This window comes from Cottoperca gobio, chromosome 8 (genome assembly GCF_900634415.1).
Source record: "Cottoperca gobio chromosome 8, fCotGob3.1, whole genome shotgun sequence".
NCBI lineage: Eukaryota > Metazoa > Chordata > Actinopteri > Perciformes > Bovichtidae > Cottoperca > Cottoperca gobio.
The window spans coordinates 12,655,754-12,674,766 of NC_041362.1; the positions used below are offsets into that span (position 1 = coordinate 12,655,754).

General features: G+C 38.4%; 1 protein-coding gene across 1 annotated transcript; it reads right to left on the minus strand.

Annotated features, from left to right (window-relative positions):
• Positions 1-4,207: 4,207 nt before the first annotated feature.
• Positions 4,208-9,396, minus strand: LOC115011787 (adhesion G protein-coupled receptor E1-like). Its single transcript, XM_029437026.1, has 11 exons — positions 9,349-9,396; positions 8,910-9,072; positions 8,717-8,827; positions 8,439-8,614; positions 7,705-7,908; positions 7,350-7,591; positions 7,193-7,259; positions 6,668-6,759; positions 6,430-6,589; positions 6,137-6,193; positions 4,208-4,234 (listed from the first exon to the last, which is right to left on the minus strand). Exons 1-11 carry the CDS (start codon positions 9,394-9,396, stop codon positions 4,208-4,210), a joined length of 1,347 nt encoding a protein of 448 aa, XP_029292886.1.
• Between the last annotated feature and the right edge of the window lie 9,617 nt (positions 9,397-19,013).

Below are 19,013 nucleotides of genomic sequence, written 5' to 3' on the forward strand. Positions count from 1 at the left end.
AAGATAGACAATGAGAGAAACAGGTCATGAATGTGGACTATGAATCTCAGGAGCACATTTGAATTAAATCAAGTTATTTGTTTTTTGAGATACTTTATAATGGACTTGTATCAACTTTATTTCACCTGACGTGGTTCTAGATGAAAGAACAGTTGGGTCACAAAAATCAATGGGAATCTATTCGTACCAAACATCATTACTCGATGGCGATGATGAGATTTGATGATTTGTTGAGAGTCTGTCTCGTGTTGGACACACAGGAGGGCAGGGTATTAATGTGCCAATGTGAAGCTAAAGAGATGGCTCATTTTTCAAAAGTATCATTTTGTCCGACCACAGAATGTCAGGTTTCAGGTTAGTGCTGATTATCTTACAGGACCAAAAGACCACCTCTATTTCTTCATAGCCTCATCCAGCTGTCGAGTCATAAATAAATCTTTCTTAACTTCACTCTCACGTACAAAGCCACTTTGATGCATGGGACTCTTTTCCTGACAGCCAACAATTAATAGCTGCTCTTATATCCTCAAGTTACTGCCAGGGACTTTAATTTGGGATCCCTCTTGTGAGGATAACTATTAGTGTGAAGAATTCGAGTTGTCATCGTGCCACTACTTAAGGTTTGGGGGCTATGACATTGGCAGCTTTGTTAATGAATCTAATTTCCGATGCCTTCCCGTTCCAGAAATCTCTCCAGCTGGGTGCATTCATTGCTACACTTTTCAGCTTGAGTTGTTTTTAAACTTTCCCTGGGAAAATACTTTGGTGCATGTTGTCAGCTGCTCCATCTGCTTGTGTTTCTTCAGCTTAAAGTCCAACTGATATCACATTTAGTCATCTCTTTTCTGCATGTTTTTAAAAGTATTATTAATAGTTTGTGTAAGTTAGATAAGGAGCAGAGTTTAGCAGGAAAGCTACTGCGTGTTGTTCAAAGTCTCTTGTGTTGTGTAGGCTGTTGTCTGACCCAGTGTGATCGTCTGCCCCGCTCACGATTGGACGCGGATGTTCACGTCTTTTCACAAGATTTCATTGGCTGTGTCGAAATAAGGCATCAATATACACGGACCTATACCTGTGTAATGCTATTACCTCAAATTAATGCCAAACTAGGAGGTGCCATGATGATACCAAAACATATCAAATAGAAATGTGACCCTTCCGGTGTTTGATTTCTTTTCTTGTGATGATGTATGCTGTAGCGGAAAAAAACTATTCAATTTGGACTTTAAAGCTTACTCTTCTCCTTTAACTGAGTTGACTTAATCCAGACAAGGCCTGCTTCTAGGTGGGTCACGTATTTCATGACATTGTTCCACTTACCAAACAATTATCCGCATGTTTAAGTGCTAAAATTGCTGGACTGCTTTTTTTAGAGGCCATTTAGAGTACACTCTCTACACTTTAAGTGTTAGCGTTAGCGCCAGTCTCACTTTTAAGCCTGTTTACGTAGTTTGGCTAAAGACTAAAGACTTTCATACAGTGCAACAAAACAATGTGAGTCATTATCTATTTTTTCTGCTTTCTGCAATATGTTTTGCCTCTAATTGTGTTCGCTGGATGACAAATGGCTCATGCACTCCCCTTGGCATCAAGGACTGTTCTGGTCTGTATGTAAAGCAATGTTTTTTGTGCTAACGATGTAACTCCTTGTGCATACACGACATTATTTCACACATTACAACAGGTGTCTTCACAGACAATAATGATCATTAGGCATATCTTATATATAGAGTCTGTGTAAGGTACTATGATTATTATAATAAGTACAGGCATGGATTGATTGCTCAAAAAATCAGAGATTGCCATCTATGAAGTTATGATATAGGATGCAGTGTACCATGAAATTACAACTTTATGGAGGCTGATGTTTAACCTATTCTACAGAGTTACTTTAATTCCTTTATGACTGTAGAGTGACTGAAAAACATTATGCTATGATAGCAGTTAGTTACCTGTGTCGTTGTAGAAGAAGTAGGCTCATACTGTATCCGTTTCTTAAATGTCAGGGAAATAAAACATCAAAAGTTGCAGGAAAAGTTTAAAGTGGTCACAGCTGCTGTCTCAGTTCCACCCCGGGTCCTGCCATCTTTCTGGCACCCATTACTTTTAGCTGACATCTACATCATTTGACAAAATCCGACACAGACCGAACATATTCAGTTCAGATTGCAGGATTGTTTACACGATGAGGTATCTCAGCTGACTGGCCTCACGACTCAAGCGCTGCAAGTGTGTTTCCATGGGAACCAAGTATAGTATTGAGGAGAGGAGCAAAGAGTGAGAGACACCGAGGCTAACCCTGAGCACTGTATTCTCTTGTTTTTCAGTCCTCTCCCTGTCTGTTATTTTATTCGTCAAGCAGCTGTGGATTGAATATCACAGCAGAGCCATAGTAGCATGATCGTATGTTACATGTGTTAGACACTTTCAAAATGTGTGTTGACAATATTTGTGCTTGTACAGCTCTGTTTTCAATCCATTAACATTATTGCCTTTTACAGCTCATGCTTGATTTTTGTCCATCGCCATCTTGGTTCTTTGGAACCGGACGTGACACGACAGGGTGGAGCTAAGAGCAACCGAATGGTGAACAAGACATTTTTTGGCAACTGAAACAATGAATATACTTTTGTGAAGTGACAGAGTTTAAGTTCTAAGATGAATACACTGCAAACACCCAAAGCGGACAACCCCGTGGAAGTGACCTTTCAATCACAAGGTAGCCCCGCCCTAAAAGCAGACACCGCTTTATCGTCTATTTTACTCTAAATGGGACCATCATTTACAAAATGAACATCATGCTGTATTGAATACAACTTGAAACTACCAAATGAGACCATAATCTCATCAGGAAAATGATTATTAAGGTAATTAGAAGAAAAGTAGGGTCATTTTCTTAAAGAGAAAGCCAATTGGAAGGAACATAGACATTGCTTACACAAAGAGCCTATAGCACATCCAGTAGGAAGATTCAAGCAAACAGAATCAACACTCAAGCAAACAGAACGCAGAATTCCAGCTGATCCTTACAGACGCTACGCACGATTACATTTGAATGCATAAAGTTTCTCTTGCAATTCACATGTATGTATAAAACACAAACACAAAATCACACACCCATCCACAAATTATTGAAGATTAGTCTACTGTTTAAATACAGTTCAGCATCTTATTGATGTGCACACCCAGTCCCATGTACACATGTACAGAGTGTTTCTAAAGAGTCAATATAATGAACTATGCAAACCTATTGCAATATAAATATTTGTGCATATATCAGATTTTTTCCTCCACTGCCGAGCTTCTGAGAAAACTAGCTGTGGTAATTGAGTACCACATGGCATAAACCTGCCTTGAAGGGGGAAGCTAAAGGTGGTGAAAAACAAAGGATATCTCATCTTCCATTGCCCTGCTTTAGTGTTTATGAATAAAACAGTGCAAAGTAAGCTTGTACAGCTTTAAAAAAATGTTTTTCCCCTGGAATTCGGAGGTGCTGTTATGTGGGGGTGCTTAAATTAATGCCAATGCAAGTTAATGCTTAAAACCAGCACCAGATAATAGCCTCTATGTCAGGTACACAGTCAACGGGGGATTAGATTCACACCAGGAGCAGTTTGAGGAACATTAGAACCCAAAGCTCATAACTCATAAAACCCACTAAAAGATGGTCCTTTGGGAACATCTAGTGGCAGTCACAGAACATTACACCAACATTAGCAAGTGTATCTCATAATCTAGTCTGCAGTACATTGGATTTGACTCACACATTTCAAGTTCTGACCCATTAGGTAACTGGTGCAGAGATAAGACCAGAAGCTGCTGAAAAACTGTAAACAAAACTGTTATTAACAATGTTCCAAATATGTACCCGACATTTCAAACTAGTAAACAGGGGGGGGGGGGGGGGGGGGGATCAATGCCTCTACCAACTTTAGTTAAGTAATGCCATTATAGACCTCCAAGGTAAGTGAAGTGACAGATTACTTCTCAAATACAAGGCTAGATCTGTATCTGTATTGTATGGTAGTTCATTATGGACCGTTACTAGTTATTACACTGAGAGAAGTTGGTTTTACCAGCCATTGAGACAACAGAGGAGTGATTGGCGCTGTTCAAAGAACCCCTACTGATTAATTATGGTTAATTTTGACCAAAGGGGATTTCAGCAGCTTCTGTAATCTGCGACCCCCAGTCACTATACTGAGGTTCAAGTGAGGTCAATCCTCATTATCCTCTAAAATGGATAAGCGTGTGAAGTGTCATGCAGGTTTTATAGCCACTAGCTATTTCCTATGCACACTGTCCTGGGATTGATGGCAAAAATAATTACAACAGATCATTATAAATGACGCAGGAAGTAGGCCTTACACAATTAGGACAGATATGGTTCAAAGGGAAAGGGAAACAGTGGGATTCACACTTCAATATAATTCAAATTAAGTGATGTTTTAAAATGACCAAACTAGCATCACATTGCTTCTTAGGCGTCACCTGTGTCAAAAAGTACATCAGCTGTCATTGTAAATAAATGCTGCACCCTGCAGGCAGACATATGCATTGTACTACATTGCAAGCTAAAGCCAGTGTATAGTATTTTTTTAATGTATACTCTCAATAGACAAACAAAAGGCGTGCAGGCAAAGAGCAACAAATACATAAATTCAGAGTTTAACGAGAGAAGTTCCAAAGAATAACTTAGTTATAAACTAGTTATATTGAAGTAAGTGCAATATCCAGGTATAAAGAAATGTTTTTCAAAGTGTATTTTGTTCTGTAATCCATTACATTACATGCATGTTTGATAGAGACCTGCTTGATATACAGTAAACTGGGTTAAACTACGTTGATCGTTGCACTCTTGGGTGTTATTTCATGCAACCATTCAAATAAAATGTAGTTTTATTATGTTTCTGTGACCACTGTATGTGAATCAATGTAAATACACTGATTCTGTAAATACAACAAGTGCGTACAATGTAAATGAGAGAATAGGTTTGGCTTTCCCCGTCCCTTGAATTTGTCTTGTAAGGTGGGACACACCTCAAAGTTTCACAGCTCTCATGTAAATACAATACAAATGGAAGGAGAAAGAAACAACTCAGACATGATTGTTTTTACTTTGTAGAAAGTTTGTTTTTTTAGACTGCGTCTGACTGACGATGTGGCCAGTAAAATGTTTGTGGAAGCTCCCACACCCAAGCAAATGAATCAGGCGGAGAGATGGTGACAAGTCTTTGCAGTGTTCCATTCAAGGACTTCTAATATATAGCGCTCTTTTCATGAAGATATTTCTGTAAGTGACATAGTATGTGTGTGACGTTAATATGTTGTTGTAATTTATTGTATGTTACAAGGACATACTGTAGTGTAGAAAGACAAAACACAGAAGATTTTGAGAAGCTTTGAAATATGTACTTAATGACAAACTTGAGAAGTTATTCAGGTATATGAGCTACATCTAAAATGTATTTAGCTAAATTAAATGATGGTGTCAATACAACATGATTTTTTTTCGGACAACTAAACACATAAATAAACCTGACTACAGTAAATAAACTTAAAAATGTAATTAAAAATAAAGAGTAGCACTTAAGCACTCACTGTTGAAAACATTTAACTTTTAGTCGTTAGAAAATGAAAATGGTCAGCTATAACCAGACAATGATCCATTGAACATATAGACATTCGTGCTGAAATACATTTCACATGTTGTATTCATTAAACTAACATTTATAGAAACATAAATCACAACTTCATACAGGTGATTTCTTCTCTCTCCATCTTTACTTAATCAAGATTTATCCTTTTTTCCCCTCATCTTTGTCCAAATCCTCAGAGATGGAAGGTGCATCTTTCTGTTGAAATATATTATTATAATCAGTATTAATTCAAAACAAATACTTACTCTGCAATACACATATTCTCTGCACTGTTTACTGCCTGTAGCCAGGGGGATAGCTCATCAGTAGGGGCTATGCCTCATTTAAATATTGAAAAATGTATCAAGACGTATAGTAAAGGATGTTGTGAAGTGGAACATGCAAGTTTGTTTGAAACTTTTCAGAAATACAACTTTTTAAATTAAAACAAAAACAAAACAACTTTGTGGACTGCTTGAGATAATGTGAGGACTAACCACAGATCTGTCCTTTCCACAAGAGCACGTCAGCCATCTCATGTACTCCTCCCGCACCTGGAGCATACAAATCCACAATGCAATGACTACAAATCAAAACATTACACAAAAGTATTGTTACATCATCTACAGAACACACCATAAAATATCCATGTGTCATAGGTTAACCAGCATAGCTCAAGTATTTCTATTCATAATCTCTTTATTGTGTGAGTATAATATATAAAGTGTATCAATAGTTAAATGACATGATGTGAGAATCCAAGACAAAGAAGGATCATATTGAAGACTACCTCCTTGTTGAGCAGACAGTGGACGATGAAGAGGAAGGTGCCCTGCTGGGAGTTGAGAATTATAAAAAGGAGCTGGAAGAAAAGGTTTCCCTGGTACAGGCCCAGAAACCAGGTACAGCCCAGTATGACAAACTGGGCCACAATCTTGAACACGATCAACCTGAAAATAATGAGAATGTACTTCAACTTTCAGAAAATTTCAGATTTATAATTGTTCTGCAATCTTTAACACTCATACCTGGTGTCTTTGGATTGAGAAACATCACTTTTCATGTTGGCCAGGGTGGGTCTCAGACTCCATAGAGTAGCACAGAACAATATCCAATTAAGCTTAAAGAGAAAGAAAAAGGACACAAACCATCGAGAAACATGTCTTTGTGAAGAATGAATTAATGAAGGAAAGTCTAGTAAATGTATGATGTAAAACAGAGTAATGTGTCTTCGTTAGAATATATTTGATATGAGTTGAGGGAACATTGCCTGGGGGTGTCAACACTCGCAAGCTAACGTGAGCCTAAACAAGAAGCTTGTTGCTTGTTGCTCCACATTCAATTGGTCTTCAACGTAAATTCAGCAGCGCATTGAGAAAGCTTCAAGAGAAACATTTTGAATCATCAACAATATTTTTTAGTTAAAGTGCACGTTGGCTTGTTTTTCGGTTAGCTGAGATTTGGTCCACACAAGTTATAATTAGACGACACCCCAGGCTGTGCTGATTGAATTCTCACTGAAATACATGGGATGTAATATGCAATATACTCACTCCAATGATAGCAATCACAGGGCCGGTTAAAGCCCAGTTGAAATTGCGCTGTCTAGAGAGCCAGCACCTGCAACAGAATCAAACAAACAATCCGTTCAACGTAGATGCAGACATACAGGAGAATATGAATGTATTTATTACTGTTTGTCTTACTCACACCTCTGCCTCAGTGGTACCATATCCATCAGAATATACCAGTGCAGAAATACCCACAATCACAAATGGAACACCGTAGCCAACCAGGTAAAGAAGTGGCCTGGGGAGGCCATCTCTCTGGATGACCTGCACCTTGGAGAGTCTGCGGACCAACAGGTGAAGCTGTAGCGCCTCCAGCAGCATCCACACAAAACCTGCTACAACTAAGAAGTGAAGAAGCCCCGCCATGACGGTGCAGGCCAGCTGTGGAGACACAAGAAGTATCTTGAAAACAACAAAATGCTTCTAGAAACCACCTCAGCAAAGAATGGTTAGGTTGGGTCACATTTACAACACACATCTGCATCTTACTGTACCTCTTGTTCAACATATTTGTCATTCCACAGCAGCAGCAGGTGGGAGAAGAAGAGGCTGAGGCAGAGGTGGAGACGGGCTGTGTTGTTGATCTTGGGGTTCCATCTACACAGGAGGAAGCTGAAGATGGCCAACGCAAAGAAGAACAGCCCGACAATCACGCACATTCGGTTTAGCCACTCTAGGAAATGATCCTCTGGTGGAGGCTGAGAAGTCAGAAGACATGCACACCGAGAGAAATGCATACAATCATTCTTCGGACTGTAAATTCATCTTCACCTGGGTACACAATTGTAAGGCTGACAGTTGTATAAGTAAATTATGCCCCATCTGTCAAATCATCTGAACATAATCAAATCGTATAGAGAAGAATCCTTAGAATCGGTTATTGTGTCCCTGACATTAGCAACAAACTTGTACCATGTACATAGAAATCTGATACTGTACCTCCCCTATCTGCAATATGAGGGCAAAGGTAGAAAGATGGGAGCAGCTGCACACTGTGTAGTTTTCATTAGAATATGCAACCCAACAGCCCTCTACCGACCAACGCATCGTCTCTCCTCCTTTTCCTCCCTCATCATCTTGACCCTCTTCTTTGCTCTTGCTTGTGTTTTCCCAGTACACACAAGTCACTATTCCAGATGCTGGCACTTTCTGAGAAACAAAGATTTCCCTAAAAGTTAGTTTCCTTGTGTCTGGGTGGATAGGGTTTAGATTGTGGTTGATGCTGCACCTTCTTATGCTGGATGGTAAAGTTGACAGGGTCGGTGAGGTTGGTGGTGTTTATGGATGGTAAGATCGCAGTGAAAACATCCGAGTACATCTCTGTCTGGTTCTCTGTTTTAAAGTATTGATGACTAAGAAGATTCTCCATCCCATTCAGTGTCATAAAGGCAGCTGATGCGGAACCTGGGAGTGTCCACATGATACAAGAAATAAACGCTATCATATCAGTATCATGTCAGCTAAAAATATTATAGTCATCATGGTCGTTATAAACTGCTGTCTCACCATTGTTGGTCTTGGCTATATCCTGCAAATTGATTTCCATAGTCTGTCCTTTGGCAGAAAGGGGGGCATTGTCGTCATGACTCCCTGGGCCAATGACTTGTAGGCTCAAATCTTGCACATGGACGACAATGACATCAGGTGTAGTTGACATGGACTGAGAATTTAAATGTAAACTAATGGGAACTTTTCTTACCCACTGTTGAAGTCTCCACTGTCGTTCTGGTTTGGTTCTGATTTGGCTGAACCATCGAAGAAACTAGATGGTCTGAGATACCAAGGATCACACTTCCGGTGTCCCCATCTCCTTCACTACCCACCCTGATCGACCTGGCACGTGGTCCAACCCCTGACACTTCCTGCAAGAATTGAGTTGTTATAATAAATGAATAAGGCAAATAAAAATACAAGCATTAAATACGACAATAAACTCTAATTGTGTTGGATTTTAAGTACCATAGATGCAGAAAAACAGTTTGCCACTGTCTGCAAAGTCAACAAGAAAGACAGAGGGAAAAGAGTTAGAATGTAACTGGCTCCTCAACACAACACATCACCTCTTTAGACAGTCAGGACCAACAGTGTGTTCTATGTGATCTATTGCTACACTTAAAACACTACTGTTTTCTACATACCGCTTCTGGTAAGACAACATCTTTGTTGTTCTTAAGTTGTTGATCCATATTGACAAGGAAAGCACTTTCCTTTGTCTGATCCTGCAATAAAAGTGCGTTGAGTAAAACTGGCAATTTGACATCTATGTTTTAAGAGAAAGGTACGATCTAACTTTGTATAATCTCAAACTGTTGCTATTAAATGTAATATAACAAGCCAGGGCCAGCACTGGCGTCTAGATTTCCTTTTATCAAGATCTTAAAACAAAGCTGCTTTTAATTGAGTGGAGTTGAGATACTTGTTTAAACATTATGCAAAACAAATTCTTCATTTAAAAATTCTCAATCTTGAAGTGGAAAAGAGACATCTGGGTTTACCTCTCGAGGTTCTATTGCATCTAGAATATCTTCAAGACCTGTCAGTAATACAAAAACAAATGTATATTGACATCTTTACATGATTCATACATTTTATTTATCTTTAAACTTGACTTTGCTCACTTTTACAAAATGAGACCCCTACTGTCCACACAATTCCAGTTGAAGGGTAGAATCCATCAGGACACGAACAATAAAAGGCCCCCGGCACATTAGTGCACACAGTTTGTTTACCACATATATCAGGCGTCTCACTGCACTCGTCTATATCTGAAGAGACAGAGACAAAACACACAGTTTAACACTTAATAGTAAAAAATACATGATATCCTAATCACACTAATAGTGAACACGTGCAGACACCTGTGCATGGGTTAGCAATGCCGGCTATCACGGCCGGTTTGTTCAGACGATAACCAGGGAAGCAGGTGCAGATGTACGATCCGATTGAGTTTGTGCAGTTGGCATCAGGACCACAGACAGTAGCGTCTTCGCCACACTCATCAACATCTGTAAACATAATAAGATTTTAAAATGCATTATACACAAAAGACACTTTTCGGAGACATCACAAACTTATATTTACATATGCTGCCTGTGGTACCTCCTGTCACAGCACACTTTTTACTTCAAGCTTTTGATACAGCCAGTTATTGAACTCTTACCTAGATAATCCTGCTAACAACACCTGCCTTCTCTTCAACAACTTTACCTCCTCACACAGCTAGTAGAGCGTATATGTGGTGCTCCATTTCTCCCTGTCAACATAACATTATTGGAGAGTGGGGATGACCTTTTGGGAAGAAATACAATGCAGGTGCAGCGTTACATTAAATCTCTATAAACTGAAGGTCAAACGATAGCAAGTTGTCTGTTATAGCTTTGTTATATTTCTACTAGTGAAAGATAAACATTATAAATTAAACATGTGGAGTCACTGTCTGTTAGGTTGTACGTAACCATAACGGTTTTAAATTACAGTTTAAAACTCCAGTTGCACAACTCCAGTTTTGACAATATCATTTATTTATTTTACTTCTTGCTGTAAAAGATACTCTTTTTTTAACACTGTAGTAAAATATCTGCTCATTAGGTACAAAACAGCACTGTGCAGGTTAGATTTAAGGGTGCACCTTGTGATTATGTTCATTTTACACAACTGTTTCATGGTATAGTAGAGACCTGAGCTACTAAAGTAAAACAAAAAAAAGAATGCTGACTATTTGCTTGTTTCTTTTCTTCCCCTCTCTTCATAGAAATGCATATAATCATGATAATGGCTAACAGTAATCCATGTACAGATGTTTCAACTGTCAGGTTTGTTACTGTGGTGTCTACAAATACCAATACAGATGTTGGTCTCGCTGGGTTCTTTGGCTGGATCAGTTGCTGCGTATCCCAGTTGACATGCACAGCTATAAGCTCCAGGCGTGTTGGTGCAAACAGAGTCAAGACCACAGACAGTTGAGTTGAAACACTCATCGATATCTGAAGAAAGGGAAAGTGACAATGTTCTCATTAAACTGTTTTGACATGCGCTAAAATGACAAATGACCTCTGCCAGATTATGTACTGTGAAATTCCCACTTTGACATAAATAAATACCAAAAATCCAACTTCTTTCCAAGCTAGCCCCTGTGTTACTTAACTCAGTGGGTCTTTCTGAACAGCTGGGACATTTTCCTGAGGGTTTCTGTCAATTTTCTAAGCTTAATGTTAATCTCCTACTATAATGGGTTACAATATTCTTTTGCTACCATTGCAATATGACTGTGTAGGACGACAATTTGTTTATTTGCCAATGGTGTCTTCCATGTTGAAGCTCCAATAGTTTTTAATGGATTTTAATATTATTTATGGTTTGTATCTTCAGTGGATTGTCAATACCGGTGGTGCAAATAAATGTTTTGACTACCAAATGGATCCATGGGAATTTTATCATGCTTACTGCAGATTTATTTATTTATTTGTACAGTATAGTACAACACAGACCTTGGCAAACAGGAGTTGCATCAGGTACAAGCTGGTAGCCTTCATGGCATTCACACATATAACTTCCTGGGTTGTTGTGACAGGTCCCATCATCTCCACAGACATTGTCAAGGCACTCGTCAATATCTATAACGGAAGAAAATCAACAGTAATCTCAACTTATATATCAGGCTGAACAAGCTAAAGTCATTGCAGTTCAAGATAGACAATAAGACCTTTTTTTTTAATGGTACCTGTGCATTTGTTGGACCCTCCAGGTGGTAATGCTGGATCTGTTGCATAGAATCCAACCAGACAGGTACAGAAGTGTGCTCCAATGGTGTTCGTACAGTTGGAGTTACTACCACAAATTCCTGCAGTCGTCTGGCACTCGTCAATGTCTGATAAGGTATATTATAGACAGGATTTTAAAGAAGGTACACTATATACAAAATGCATACGTTAAGAGCACATGAGACCCCTTGGTGAAGTTCCTGCATGGGAGTTACTGTCTTGTATTAAAGGTTCGTAGCAATGGCCGCTCTGGTGGTGACACTGCACAAGCCTATAATACAGTATTCTTCATATTGTCACCTCTGTAATTGACGCTTTAGATCTATAATACTACAAATGTTCTGATCCTCAATATCACATTTTATGAAAAACCAATGTCTATATGTGCTTTGTCCTTAAAACACTTTCTACCATTTAAATGCAATATAATGTTCTTACCAACACAGCCATATGAATCTGGTGTGGGTAGGTGTTCTGGGGGGATTTCATACCCAGAAACACAGGTACAACCTCCAGTACTTGAACACTCAGCAAGTGGTCCACAAGAGTCCGGGTTACACTCATAATGATCTAAACAGAGATAAAATGATTTTATTAGAGTTGTAATAATAAAACAAGCAAAAAATGATTTGTGCAATCCTCCACCTGCTGTTTGACAAATGTGTATCGTGTGTAAAAGTTGTATAGGCAGGAATTAAAGCAGTTTTAATCGTATTATATGTGGGCCCAGATGCAGGACGTTTAATTTGCGAGTTCTTTCAGCACATTCAAAGTAAAGCAATGATATTGACGCATCTCATGTCATGGTTGTGACGATGTTTAACATCATTGTTGGTATTCAAAGAAAATGTTAACGACATGAACACAAAAATATTATTTATTGCAGCAGCAGACATAGCAGACAGTCGAAACTGCAGGTTATACAATACTTTTCCCCATTGACAACCAATTCAAAAGAGCTGTAAAACAAAGCAGAAAGTTCACTGAGTGTCGCACACATTGGGAAATGACTCTTTGCATTGTTATTTTTTCAGCCAAGCAATCTTTGAAAACACGGATCCGGTTGTTGCATCCATGGGTTTAAAAAAACAATGCACTTAAAGATGGGTGATGGGTGGTGGCTAAAGAAGGTATAGAGGCTAGTTCTTCTTTCAATGTGGAATAAGTGCATTTAAAATTAATGGCTGTGTCAAACGCATTCAGCAGTAAATGGAGAGCAGCCAACAAAGTGAGTCAGTGGATATTCCGTGACACCAAAGTGCAGTCTTGACGTCTCATTTTGGATAAGATTAGCTTCATCTTCCCTTCCAGAGACAGGATGAGGTGTACAGCATTGCCTCAGCCCCAATTAATGTGGAGGGGTTGCAGCTTTATTTGGGTGTGATGTGATTCTAATATATATATACAATTTAAAACATGATTAACAATTAGCTACTTACAGTTCAAGTAACCCATAAGGCTATGTGGGTGTGCTGATGGTTTGTACATGTAAAATCCTCCAGGACATAAAGCCACATCTACACTACGACAATGACCAACACAGCAATATGCAGTCGCTGTTGTGGGGGTCACAGATTCAGTAGTTGGATTTAAATGGTAAATCAATCATATGCACTGTGCCACTACGATAGTTTGATATACAGCTCGTAACAAGTCTGTTTCCACCAATGCCTGCGAAGCGCCACCGGTAGTTAACAAGATATGCATCATCTTTAGGAAAGTAGATAAAAAAAAGTCTTGGTTACGCCATGGTTCTGTTATGTTGGTGTATCCATCAGAAGAATCTGCAACAAACAAGGAAACATTGGCAATAAAGATGATTTAATGATTATTTCACCGATTGTTAGAAGCTTTTCTTGTGTATTGTCTGTAAGTAAGTTAACATCAGTCATACCAGGAGGTCATCACATGTGACCCTGATGGCAATTTAAATTAAAAAGGCGTGAATCAAAATGATTTCATTGGAATTATTTGTCTTTTCTTTATATCTCAAAACTTTGATTACATCAAGTTCTTTATAAACAACCTTAACATCAAATAAAAGATTAGTATCGACATATTATGAATCAATTCACTACTCAAATGTGCTACCTCAATTAATGAGTGTATAGTCTCATCTGTACGAAAACAGGAATTAACTTACCCAGGAGAAGTGATGAGGCACAGAAGTTCATCGTGACACGTTTGCACAACATCCAAAAAGTGTTTTTTAAATGGTTTGAAGCAAATGCAAAAAAAATTATATAAATAATATATGTAAATTATTTTTTTATACAAATGAATGCTTGTGCTATTGAGTCTGTCCAAGTCGTTCTTTTGTAGTAAGAAGTTTGAGCATTGACCATCTGGCCTCCCTACAGACAAAAAGCTTCTGCTGCTTCGTTCGACTTGGCTTGGGAACGGGAGGGTCACTGGGCTCAAGTCTCCAATAGGACCAAGTACGGAGTGCAGAATCGGCCTCCTGGGCCCTGCCGAGGTACCCTTGAGCAAGGCACCGGACCCTTACACTGCTCCTCGGGCTTTGCTCCCAATACTAGGATGGGTTAAATGCAGATTCTGAATTTCCCTCTGTGTGCGGCGCTGTGTACATGGGTAACAGTTAAAAGTTGTTCTGATTCAAATCCTCCAGTTCCATTTATGGCCATGAAGACGTCACCTGCACACGAGTTTTACAAACTTTACAATGTTTGAATGAAAAATCATTTGAAAGATATTTCCTCCTAAGATTTGAAGCTCCCATTATATGGGCATCAGGGATGAAATTATTATGTTGGCATGCAGTTAACACAACAGTCATCATTTTGGTTTATGGAAACTCAACTCGTGACGTATGCGTTTTTTGCATATAGAGCAAGTGAGATCCGGTCACTAGAGGTCACTTGAGACGCATTCTAATGCCAGGTGTGAACTGATGTACTTCAAGCTGTCCACTTGTGATCGGATCACAAAAGATGCTAGATGTTAAAAATAGAATAGAATATTTTGAAGTAAGACTCTCTGCTCGCACGCTTTCCCTTTTCGAAAAGTGCGGATCCGTTTTCTCAGCAAAAGAAACGGCTCACTAACACACCTTGGAATAATTAAGAGACTAAATGAAACCCCTTTTACCCCATGCGCCTTACTTTACGCCCAGTTTATGTTCCGTTTACGTAGCAAAAGTGGAGTTGGACGCGCCCTAAATGCACTTGTGCCATGCGCTATAGATCGTTTAACAAGGTCCCTGAGACATAAACACATATTAGAACTTTGACTTTCAATGTTCTGACCCTGATCATTAATATCTATATGGTCATTGTTGCAAGTTGGGAACTGAATCTAGGTAGTCAGAATTGACGCATCCATTTTAGTCATAGTGTTATCAATGCAACACTTGCTTGTAATGTCATTTTTAGGGAACATTTGCATATGAAGATATCATGCTTATTTCATAAAATGTAATTAAAGCTTTATATATTGACAAGAAACAACAATTAGTCACTACTCACAAGTCACATATCCCATGTTGCTGATTGTCAGAGTCAAAGGTTTGTACACGTAGAATCCTCCAGGACATAGGGCCACACTCACGCTTAAACCTTTACCTCTACACCCACGATAATAACCATATGCCGTCCCAGTTGTTGGGGTCACAGACTCAGTAGTTGGGTAAGCAAATGGAATAAAAACAGCCCGTGATGTGCCACCATGATTGATTGACACACATACAGTAACAACTCTGTCTCCACCGATCCCTGTGAAGCGCCACCAGCTGCCAAAAAGCTTCTTATCATTTTTAGGAAAGCCGGAGAAAGAGGTAGACGTAAAGTCTTGGTTGCGCCATGATTCAGTTATGTTGGTGTATCCGTCACAGGAACCTGCATGAACAATTGTAAATGATGAATTTATGGTCTTTTCAATTATAGATAGAAGCTTTTTGTTTTTTTCTCAAGTAAAAATTGTTCATACCAGGAGGAAAATCACTAGTTACAGGGATGACGAGTAAACCTAAAGCAAACAGACAATGGAAAGTTATGGAAAATAAAAATCAATGTCCTAAAAACAATGGCATTTATGGCCATTTATATATTTCAAGTCATTAGACATGTTACCTTCTTCATCCTCGCAAAATATCAACTAAATTCAGACCTCATTTTAAAAACCTTTCTATGAACATTCAGGGTCATTTTGAAGGACTCATTCAAAAGTCATAGAAAGTTCATTTTTAATGTATCACGTATTACCAACAATGTCTCTCTGGAATCAATATTAAAGCATTAATCATAACACAGTATTTATTTATTCTGATTTGCCTACAGAACATGTCTTTAGAGGTAAAACAAAACTTTGATTACAAGCACTCCTGAATAATCTTTTTTCTATCGCAATTTTAAATTGAAAATGAATAGCACTTTTTGAAATAGGTATTGAAATAATTTAATGGGACTAGTTTAATGAACTACCTTCAGTGGATACGTTTGAAATCATTACCATTTATATGAAAACATGAAAATCACTCACCCAGGAGAAGTAACAAGACACAGTAGTTCATTGTTGCAGATCCAAATCTAAGGATCAGTTCTGATACCCAACATCTAGTACATTGCAAAATTTGCACAGCATCCAAAAAGTGTTTTTCTTTCAAGTGCACAAGCAAAGAAACCAAATGCAAATCCACTTCAAGGGAAGAGAAAGATGCAGTCACCAAGCACCTCTTTCAGATATGTGTGCCAGCACTGCAATTGATGCAAGTTTAATAAAAACAATACTTCAATTACATGCTTTGTTGTGTCATTGCACATCCCTATCACGCAGTTTAGTATGTCTGTTCAACCAAAGCTTTGTCAAAGTTGCACTTTGTTATTCTTTCTTACTAAATTAATTCAAGCATCAACCATCTGGCTTCAATAGTTACCCGATATATACAAATATGAACAGTTTTAGCCCCAGTTTAACAGATATATTTCCTCTTGTCCACGTTTTACAGCTGTTCACATCTGTTTGCTCCCATTTTGCATCATGCATGATAACCATTTCAGTATATCCATAGTGACAATTCAGTGGATCAGTGAGGTCAAGACAGACATCTTATATCTGAAAAGGTCAAGGGCAGACTGCCCATAAAGAGTACTAAATGATTGCATTATTTGTAAATACAGCGAGACGCATGTGCTTCGCAAATTGAGTTCAGTCTGATTAAACTTTGGCACATGAAATCACGGGGCTCCCCAGTGTCCAATCTTGTTTTCACTGCTGAAATAATACGAGCAGCAAAGAAGGGATGCAACTTAGCAGACTGTTCTTAGCATGCTGGCCATGGTAGCTCCTACACAACCCATGCCATTTCCCATTAACCTAAAAACAATAGACACATAAAATAAGAATGGCTTATGGCAGGGGTGTCAAACACGCGGGAGGACTTTGCAAAGTGTAAAAATTAGTTATTTTGATCATAAAGTAAAATATTGTTCCAGATACCTGTGACAAAATGTTTTGTGCCTTTGTAGATACACTGTGATCTATAAGTTGTAAAGCACATGTGTTAATGATAAACTGAGGCACAATATTGTTGAGATTGCACCTTTTTATCTTAAGAAATTTCAGGTCGTTCATAATGTTTTATAAAAAGATAGTTCATTACATTTGAAGAATGTACTTGCACTAAGACGAAAGGAAAAATTTGGAGTTGTCGTTATTTATAGGTTATTATGCTATGCTTATGCTGGTCCGGCCCACTTGAGATCAAATTGTGCTGTATGTGGCCCCTGAACTAAAATGAGTTTGACACCCCTGGCTTAGGGGTTGTCAAAATATCTTAAAACAATTGCATTATTTGTCATTTCTGTCATTGTCAGTACATTCATTATCCTCTAAAACAAAGGTTTTCAAATGTGAGGTGGGTCTTCAAACAGTTTCAGGGGAGGCTGAGTGAATGGAAGTGTTAAATTAGTTATCAAAAAAAGATCACAGAATAGACTTATTGTGTGTGAAATAAACAGTAAACGAGTTAAGAGCATAATAATAGAATGAGAGTAGTTTTTAAGGAATTTTACTGTTTTTCACACTTTTTCCACGTTTGTTTTCTGGCGGGAGCCCACTGCCCCAATCCAATTGAATACTTATATTTACCGAAATGTTGAAATGAAATATGTGGACTTTTTGGCCCATTGAATTAAGAGGGGTAGAGAATTTGGCACACCTAATTTTTGACAAGCTTATGTGCTTCCTGCTGTGTAGAAGCTATTGCCAGTCAGAAGGCTTCGAGGCTCTCAACAGCAATATGAAAGCATGTATTCACTCACCCGGGAGAAACAATAAGGTACAGCAGTTACTCATCCACAGGTTTCACTTATAATGTGAGGAACTGGTGGGATGGCCGCACCTGCTGCCACACAGCTGATTTAAATGGTGGTAACCCTCCTGCACACACACCTTAGTTTTCTTTCAGTTTCTCCTCATTGAGTTTGTTGACCTTTTGCACAAACACCAGCAAACAGGTAAATAATGACAGGTAGCTTTTGTTTCATAAATCCTTCTCTTGTAGTGTTGGCAGTACATTAGTTTCTATTTTGGTAGTCAACACATTTCGATAACATGGCCAGAGCCAAAGATGCACTAAAGCAGAGATGTTAAACACAGGAAGTGTTCAATCAGAATGTACCAAGTGCCTGTCACATCATGGGGGGGTTTGGGATTTCTAGTTTAGAGATTTCTTTAGAATTCATTAGTTTTTTGGCGCTTTTGTTTTGGATAATTAAACAAAGTATTAATACTAATAGACATATTTCCCTGTGTTATTGTATTTTAAATGTAGGTTTGTCTTTAAGCAGTAGTCTTCAGATAGTCAGTCTGCTCAGAAAGATCAAGGTAGTTTTAGTTTACATATGAAATTGTGTTCCTCACATCTAATCTAATAGTTTAAGTATATGATACCCACATATCCTGTATGGGGAAATAACGGGTGTCAAAACATCGGGATCATTTATGTACTGGAAAACTCAGAGGCAACAGTAGGTTTTAATAAATAAAAACACAACTAACATCTAAACTTTAAATATACAGATTAA

Excerpts from the sequence above, each read along its gene's own strand:
- LOC115011787 (XM_029437026.1), bottom strand. The coding sequence starts at position 9,396 with ATGGATCAACAACTTAAGAACAACAAAGATGTTGTCTTACCAGAAGCG. Across the intron at positions 8,828-8,909 it reads AGTGGAGACTTCAACAGTGG|ATTTGAGCCTACAAGTCATT; the intron begins GTAAGAAAAGTT and ends TCCATGTGCAAG. Across the intron at positions 7,260-7,349 it reads GGTACCACTGAGGCAGAGGT|GTGCTGGCTCTCTAGACAGC; the intron begins GTGAGTAAGACA and ends ATTCTGTTGCAG.